Genomic DNA, 8,833 nt, shown 5'->3' with positions numbered 1-8,833 from the left:
GGACAAAAGTTCAATTTCATTTCACGCCAGCGACAGATGAGTCTTTGTGTTGCAGAGGAAGATGTTTGTGTGCGTGGTCAGATGTTGTGCAGGAGGGCGGAGCCTCCACAGTCGTTCAGATGCTTCTGAAATCATTTCATCTCTGAATTATTGATGAAAACACTGAAGCAGCTGCTTAAGTTGATCAGGGATGAAAAGTCGGAGCAGATCATGTTCCTGCTTTTTCTAAATGTGTGCAGCATCTTCGTTCTCCACTTCACACCTGCACCATTTCTGAGTTCAGGGGTCACATCCTTCAGAGGCTGCATCTAAAGGCTGATTGCATCACAAGGCTCCTTCCATCCCTGAGAAACAAAGGTTCCTACAGGTGGATTCTTCCTGGCCCAACCTGTCCCAGGGGTCACTGAGCCTCCTGGGACAGACTGACTCATTCCTGTTTGACGGTGCAGCAGCTGAGACACAGCTCTGGTTGTACTAATCCGATCCTGCAGGTCAAGGGGCTAGAGGTTAGAGGTCACTGGTCACCCGTCAGAGGGAAAAGGTCAAATTGCTGCATAAAGACAAGTCTGAGTTTTCAGGTGAAAATATCCAGACAGGCTGAGCACGGAGTATGGATTCAGATTCAGACCTCTTCTCTGGCGCCACCATGAGGTGATGTTTGCTTAGTGACTTAATGTTTGCTGATAGGATGACCCACTCAGCCCCAGATGTGCTCAGCTTGGTGAGAGGAAGCCAACCAGGCTCCTGTTTGGGGCCTAGAGGGAGAAATGGCTCGTGATGGTTTCACTATAACAATAAACCTCTTGAAACTTAAAGAACCTCGAAGGTAAGTTCACAGATTCCATAGGAAACATGAAGTAGTGTTGACTAAACTGGTTTGTGATTGGCTACCCCTAATCCTAAAAAACATAACAATAAATATGTAAAAGTTAAAATCACAGACATCTTCTTTTATATAATTTAGAGAAAAAGGACAAAAGAGAAAGTTTGGATCCAGTTCTGGAGCCGTGGTCCAGAGTCTGCAACAGTTTCATGAAGTGAGATGTGTCTGAAGTGAAGCAGCTCTATCTATTAAATCTGCTTAATGACATTTAAACCTGAAAAACAGTTTCACACTCATTTCAGTTCCTCCTCTTACTATAAACTGCTGTTGCTGTGCTCTGTTATCACTTTGTCGACAGTATCACAGAAACAAAGTCCACTGAACTGATATCAGGGGTCAAAGGTCACTGAAGCTGAAGTAGTGATTCTGCTGACACTGCACGAAGGCACTGGGTAAAGGAGGAAGAATCTGACAGAGGGAAGAGTTTGAAACGTGAAGGATTTCACAATCAGCTCGAGACACAAACTGACAAACGGAACTGTCCCAGAGACACAGAATCAAACTGGTCCTGATTGAAGAGGCACAGCTGACAGAACACCCGAGAGAAGACTCCTCATTGGACTCTGGGAAAAGAAAACTTTGCAAACTATCCGTCTGGAAGCTGCTGGACTCAACCACTGAGAGAACAACCTGTCGTCCTCCTCAAGCACTGAAGGTGAATAACTGCAGCTCCTTTCTTCACTTTCATTCTGATGGATTATTAATCCTCTGAAAAAGATTTGTGTCTTTATTGTCTTTATCTTAGGAATTAGTTTGTTTGACTTCTGAAAAAACTGCTTTGACTTAGTGTTGTGTTGCTGAGTCATGAGTTGAGTTCAGCAGCTCAGTGAGTTTCACATCCTCCAGACGAGACAACACACATTGTCAACACAAACATCACAATCATCTGAGTTTCCATGTTTGCGTGGACACAGCAGATGATGCGTTCAGGGCCACTCATTCATCAGGAACATTTAACATCTGGTTTGAAAGTGCCGGGTGTTCGATTCCAGAGTTGAGTTGTTGTCAGACCAGATCAATGTAAAGGTGTGTGTTTGTAATGTTGTGTTGGCTCATTATATTATATTGTGTTATATTAAATTAAATTAAATTAAATTAAATCATATTATATTATATTATGTTATATTAAATTAAATTATATTATATTATATTAAATGATATTATATTATATTATATTATATTATAGTATAGTATAGTATAGTATAGTATATTATATTAAATTAAATTAAATTAAATTAAATTATATTATATTATATTATGTTATATTATATTATATTAAATTAAATTATATTATATTATATTATATGAAATGATATTATATTATATTATATTATATTATATTATAGTATGTATAGTATAGTATAGTATATTATATTATATTAAATTATATTAAATTATATTAAATTATAGTAAATTATATTAAATTATATTAAATTATATTATATTATTATTACACACTTGACACAAAATGTTAACTTTTCAGAATAAAAGCTCAATATTTCTGCTCAGTAAAGAGAATTATAAAAACAAAAAGAAACTTGTTCTGCTTTTATAAACACTGATCTTTGTTTATTCATTGATCATCATTCTATTTCCTGATCAGTGTTTTTTCCACCTTTTAAAATCTTTATTCTGTCACATTGAGCAGTTTTTACACTTGTTGGACAGGATTTCACTCCATCATCATCCCTCCATCATCCCTCCTTCATCCCTCCATCATCCCTCCATCCCTCCTCCATCACCTCAACACCTCATCCGTTCATCAGTAGAAAATGAGAAAGATCAGCTCACCCAAAGACAAGTGAGTTTATTTGCTGTATATTTACATTGTTCTGTTCAAACACAGAAAAACAAGTATCACCTGTAAATATAAATACATGAAGTTAACTTAGGTTCAGGAGCCGAAGCCTCAAAGTGAAGCCCACTCATCCCTAATCCCTCATCCCTCATTCCTCATCCCTCATCCCTCATCCCTCATCCCTCCTTCCTCATCCCTCATCCCTCATCCCTCCTTCCTCATCCCTCATCCCTCATCCCTCATCCCTCATCCCTCATCCCTCCTTCCTCATCCCTCATCCCTCATCCCTCATCCCTCATCCCTCATCCCTCCTTCCTCATCCCTCATCCCTTATCCCTCATCCCTCCTTCCTCATCCCTCATCCCTCATCCCTCATCCCTCATCCCTTATCCCTCATCCCTCATCCCTCATCCCTCATCCCTCCTTCCTCATCCCTCATCCCTCATCCCTCATCCCTCCTTCCTCATCCCACCTTCCTCATCCCTCATCCCTCATCCTTCATCCCTCATCCCTCCTTCCTCATCCCTCCTTCCTCATCCCTCATCCCTCATCCCTCATCCCTCCTTCCTCATCCCTCATCCCTCATCCCTCATCCCTCATCCCTCATCCCTCATCCCTCCTTCCTCATCCCTCATCCCTTATCCCTCATCCCTCCTTCCTCATCCCTCATCCCTCATCCCTCATCCCTCATCCCTTATCCCTCATCCCTCATCCCTCATCCCTCATCCCTCCTTCCTCATCCCTCATCCCTCATCCCTCATCCCTCCTTCCTCATCCCACCTTCCTCATCCCTCATCCCTCATCCTTCATCCCTCATCCCTCCTTCCTCATCCCTCCTTCCTCATCCCTCCTTCCTCCACCAGGGTTCTGTTCTTTTCTGGTTAACCAGTCCAGTGCTGCAGAGTGTGTTTCTGTGGGCTTGAGATATGAAATATTTTTATATTTTAAGAAGGAGACAGAGGTTTCAGGTTGTTTGACTTTGCCGATGGTTTGTGCTCAACTGAAGTCTGCTGCTTACACAATAAAATGTTACTAAACTTTTATTTTGAAAGGTATTTCGGAGTGTGGTTGATCTTCTTCCTTCTCGGTTTGGGGACACTGTTGCCATGGAACTTCTTCATGACTGCGACCGTGGTATGACATCACTTCCTGTCTGTCCTGTTAATGACCTTGTCACTGATGAACATTGAGTGAGTTTGTATTTTAACGATGTGTCTCCTGTGTCTTCAGTACTTCACCAGCCGTCTGAAGGACCCATTGGTCGAGGCCTCAGCCAATCAGACAGAGGCGGCAGGTGAACATCGCAGTATTCTGGAGGCGAAATTCAACAACGTGATGACGCTGTGCGCCATGCTGCCGCTGCTGCTCTTCACCTGCCTCAACTCCTTCCTGCACACGATGTGAGCCTCGTTTATCCTCTGGGTTTATTTGTGTTGTGATTATTAGCGTCCGAACAACTCCGATTGCGTTTCGAAGGAATTTTATTTCCCTTATGGGCTTTGTCAGGGCCTAGCCGCTCAAATCCATACAAAATTTTGCAGGAAATTCAAATACCAAAAAAGTATTTGTATTCTGGAGTAATTTTAACTGGGCGTGGCAAAATGGCTCAACAGCGCCATCTAAGGAAAAGTCCCTCAGTTAGCTTTCACTGATCTTCACAAAAATCGTAGCCCAGATGTATCATGACCAGACCAACAGTCTAGAGGTGCAATTGGAAAAAGGCAACAGGAAGCCCGCCATTTTGGATTTAGGGGCCATTTTGGCCGTTTTCTACATCTTTACATGTCACATGATCAGAGTCCAAGCCTGAACAGCTCTATGTGTCAATATTTCCTCAGGGTCATAGCGCCACCTACTGATCTGCAACTGATAGCATGGACTGTAATGAGCAATTAGCATTCAAGGATCGACGTGGTTTTTGGACCTAGTATTTTGTTTGATGTTTTTTTGTATATTTTTCTGTGTTTGTTCCACAGTTTTCATTATTATGTAGTTTGACAGTTTATTTCGATCCTGAGTCGATTCTTGATCTTCTTCTCGGTTCAGTGTCTCTCAGCGAGTGCGTGTGATGGGCAGTCTGCTCGTCATCATGGTCGTCTTCATCGCCACCGCCATCCTCGTCAAAGTTCCTCTGGAGCCGCTCACCTTCTTCTCTGTGACCATGGTGAAGATCGTCATCATCAACTGTGAGTCGGTTTGTTTACCTCAACTAAACCTGAAGGGACTCGATAAGTACAAATCGTTTGGTAGTACAGGCGTCAGGGCCACGCTGCAGGGCAGTCTGTTTGTTTGTTTGTTTGTTTGTTTACAGCCTTCGGGGCCGTGCTGCAGGGCAGTCTGTTGATCTGTTTGTTTGTTTGTTTGTTTACAGCCTTCGGGGCCGTGCTGCAGGGCAGTCTGTTGATCTGTTTGTTTGTTTGTTTGTTTGTTTACAGCCTTCGGGGCCGTGCTGCAGGGCAGTCTGTTGATCTGTTTGTTTGTTTGTTTGTTTACAGCCTTCGGGGCCGTGCTGCAGGGCAGTCTGTTGATCTGTTTGTTTGTTTGTTTGTTTGTTTACAGCCTTCGGGGCCGTGCTGCAGGGCAGTCTGTTGATCTGTTTGTTTGTTTGTTTGTTTGTTTACAGCCTTCGGGGCTGTGCTGCAGGGCAGTCTGTTGATCTTTTTGTTTGTTTGTTTGTTTGTTTACAGCCTTCGGGCCGTGCTGCAGGGCAGTCTGTTGATCTGTTTGTTTGTTTGTTTACAGCCTTCGGGGCCGTGCTGCAGGGCAGTCTGTTGATCTGTTTGTTTGTTTGTTTGTTTGTTTACAGCCTTCGGGGCCGTGCTGCAGGGCAGTCTGTTGATCTGTTTGTTTGTTTGTTTGTTTGTTTACAGCCTTCGGGGCTGTGCTGCAGGGCAGTCTGTTGATCTTTTTGTTTGTTTGTTTGTTTGTTTACAGCCTTCGGGCCGTGCTGCAGGGCAGTCTGTTGATCTGTTTGTTTGTTTGTTTACAGCCTTCGGGGCCGTGCTGCAGGGCAGTCTGTTGATCTGTTTGTTTGTTTGTTTGTTTACAGCCTTCGGGCCGTGCTGCAGGGCAGTCTGTTGATCTGTTTGTTTGTTTGTTTGTTTGTTTACAGCCTTCGGGGCCGTGCTGCAGGGCAGTCTGTTGATCTGTTTGTTTGTTTGTTTGTTTGTTTACAGCCTTCGGGGCCGTGCTGCAGGGCAGTCTGTTGATCTGTTTGTTTGTTTGTTTGTTTGTTTACAGCCTTCGGGGCCGTGCTGCAGGGCAGTCTGTTGATCTGTTTGTTTGTTTGTTTGTTTGTTTACAGCCTTCGGGGCCGTGCTGCAGGGCAGTCTGTTGATCTGTTTGTTTGTTTGTTTGTTTGTTTACAGCCTTCGGGGCCGTGCTGCAGGGCAGTCTGTTGATCTGTTTGTTTGTTTGTTTGTTTACAGCCTTCGGGGCCGTGCTGCAGGGCAGTCTGTTGATCTGTTTGTTTGTTTGTTTGTTTGTTTACAGCCTTCGGGGCCGTGCTGCAGGGCAGTCTGTTTGGAATGGCCGCTTTGCTTCCAGCTTCGTACACGACTCCGATCATGAGCGGTCAGGGACTCGCTGGAACCTTCGCTGCCTTCGCCATGATCTGCTCCATCGCAAGTCGGACAAATAACTTGTCAATAAATTACAATCAATCGTTTATGTCTATTAAATAATTATTTAGTTTGTGTTAATGATGTAAAGTGTGATATCATAACCCCCCCTCCCCTGTAGGTGGAGCCGAACTTCATGACGCAGCGTTCGGTTATTTCATCACCGCCTGTGTCGTCATTTTAGTTTCACTCCTCTCATATGTCCTGCTGCCGAAACTGGTAAGACACACACACAAACACACACACACACACACACACACACACACACACACACACACACACACACACACACACACAACCACATGACAACCTAATCAAAACAAAGGTCAGCTGAACAAAGGACGTGAGGTCATAACTAAAGGGTCAGATTAGATTACATCACATCCCTCTGTACACACCTGAGTCACATGACAAACAACTAACTTTATTTCCTGAGAAAGATGAGCTGTGATTGGCTGGCAGATACCTGTGATATCAATTATTATATTGATAATAAAACAGTTTGTGACGCATTTTGATTGTTTACACCTACACTTCAATGTGTGTTGTTGACATGTGTTTGTAATGTTGTGTTGTGAAGTCGTCGTTCACAGATTTAATTTGTGTCATATGATCTTATAAAGAGACAAAGATCTACAATCAGCAGCAGCGTACAGAGAGATGACAGCTGACCCCTCAGCTCATCGCTCAGACACGCTGACCGCAGCCAAATCGAACGTTTCAGTTCAACGTTAACAATCTGCAGAAAACCATCGGAAACTCGTAGAATGTCGAGTTTATTACCTGGAGCAGGATTTTGTTTGATTTCTTTATTTTTTCATGTTTGTGTTTCAGGAGTTTTTCCAGTTTTATCAAGAAAAAAACAAGAAACAGAGAATGGACGACGAGAACTCAGTGAATCTGATGAGCGAAGGTTCAAATACACACAACACATCCATGTAACTGTACACATACATGTAACTGTACACATACATGTAACTGTACACATACATGTACATGTACATCTAACATGTGAATCTTCTTCCTCTGCAGACAGGAAACAGGAAGCAGCTTCTGAAACTCAAAACATCTCCATGATGAAAATATTTAAAAAGGTCAAAGACAGAAAAATCTGAATCAATTCAAATCATTGATTCAATCGATGATCGATCATCAGATTGACGATGAGTCTGTTTTCGTTGTTTAGAAAAAACCTTTTTGTTCATGACATTAACACGTCCCCGTCATGAATGACCTTTGACCTTCAGCTCTGGCTGCTGGCTCTCTCTGTCTGTTTCACCTTCACCGTCACCATCGGCACTTTTCCCGCCATCACGGCCGACACCAGCTCCACGCTGGACATTGGAGAATCCTGGGGTCAGTTCACACGTTGTTGTTTATTGTTGTTGTTTGTCAGTCGATTTAAAAAACGTTTTCTAACTCAGTGTTCGTTTTTTAGGCCGGTACTTTATACCTGTCTGCTGTTTCCTGCTCTTTAATCTGTGTGACTGGAGTGGGAGGAGCTTAACAGCTGTCTGCCTGTGGGTGAGTTTCAGAGACAACAAACGCACCTACACGTCCTCTGTCTCCACCCGGTTCATACAGTCTGTCCTCTGTGTCTGACCCGTCTCCACCCGGTTCATACAGTCTGTCCTCTGTGTCTGACCTCTCTCTCCACCCGGTTCATACAGTCTGTCCTCTGTGTATGACCTCTATCTCCACCCGGTTCATACAGTCCGCCTCTGTATCTGACCTCTATCTCCACCCGGTTCATACAGTCTGTCCTCTGTATCTGACCTCTGGCTCCACCCGGTTCATACAGTCTGTCCTCTGTGTCTGACCCGTCTCCACCTGGTTCATACATTCTGTCCTCTGTGTCTGACCCGTCTCCACCCGGTTCATACAGTCTGTCCTCTGTGTCTGACCTCAGTCTCCACCCGGTTCATACAGTCGGTCCTCTGTGTCTGACCCGTCTCCACCTGGTTCATACAGTCTGTCCTCTGTGTCTGACCCGTCTCCACCCGGTTCATACAGTCGGTCCTCTGTGTCTGACCTCTGGCTCCACCCGGTTCATACAGTCTGTCCTCTGTGTCTGACCCGTCTCCACCTGGTACATACAGTCTGTCCTCTGTGTCTGACCTCAGTCTCCACCCGGTTCATACAGTCTGTCCTCTGTGTCTGACCCGTCTCCACCCGGTTCATACAGTCTGTCCTCTGTGTCTGACCTCAGTCTCCACCCGGTTCATACAGTCGGTCCTCTGTGTCTGACCCGTCTCCACCTGGTTCATACAGTCTGTCCTCTGTGTCTGACCCGTCTCCACCCGGTTCATACAGTCGGTCCTCTGTGTCTGACCTCTGGCTCCACCCGGTTCATACAGTCTGTCCTCTGTGTCTGACCCTACTCCACCCGGTTCATACAGTCTGTCCTCTGTGTCTGATCTCTGTCTCCACCCGGTTCATACAGTCTGTCCTCTGTGTCTGACCTCTATCTCCACCCGGTTCATACAGTCTGTCCTCTGTGTCTGACCCGTCTCCACCCGGTTCATACAGTCT

At 44.5% G+C, this 8,833-nt stretch overlaps 1 protein-coding gene across 3 annotated transcripts in view; it reads left to right on the top strand.

Moving 5' to 3' along the window:
* Window positions 1–688: 688 nt before the first annotated feature.
* The window catches only part of LOC128429766 (equilibrative nucleoside transporter 1), a 9,055-nt gene continuing 910 nt past the window's right edge, over window positions 689–8,833 (top strand). The window contains exons 1-13 of one of the 3 annotated variants that reach the window (XM_053415551.1): window positions 689–826; window positions 965–1,053; window positions 1,182–1,538; window positions 2,552–2,684; window positions 3,734–3,815; window positions 3,912–4,081; window positions 4,728–4,867; window positions 6,174–6,308; window positions 6,423–6,520; window positions 7,136–7,214; window positions 7,334–7,395; window positions 7,549–7,657; window positions 7,740–7,825. In XM_053415551.1, coding sequence (XP_053271526.1) covers window positions 2,656–2,684; window positions 3,734–3,815; window positions 3,912–4,081; window positions 4,728–4,867; window positions 6,174–6,308; window positions 6,423–6,520; window positions 7,136–7,214; window positions 7,334–7,395; window positions 7,549–7,657; window positions 7,740–7,825 — 990 coding nt within the window. In that variant the 5' untranslated portion in view covers window positions 689–826; window positions 965–1,053; window positions 1,182–1,538; window positions 2,552–2,655. Of the gene's footprint in view, window positions 827–964; window positions 1,054–1,181; window positions 1,539–2,531; window positions 2,685–3,733; window positions 3,816–3,911; window positions 4,082–4,727; window positions 4,868–6,173; window positions 6,309–6,422; window positions 6,521–7,135; window positions 7,215–7,333; window positions 7,396–7,548; window positions 7,658–7,739; window positions 7,826–8,833 lie in introns of all 3 variants that reach the window. The other 2 variants (XM_053415567.1, XM_053415558.1) reach the window with 2 other exon arrangements.

Source organism: Pleuronectes platessa, chromosome 3 (genome assembly GCF_947347685.1).
Source record: "Pleuronectes platessa chromosome 3, fPlePla1.1, whole genome shotgun sequence".
Lineage (NCBI taxonomy): Eukaryota > Metazoa > Chordata > Actinopteri > Pleuronectiformes > Pleuronectidae > Pleuronectes > Pleuronectes platessa.
This window is presented reverse-complemented; position numbering and strand designations above follow the sequence as displayed.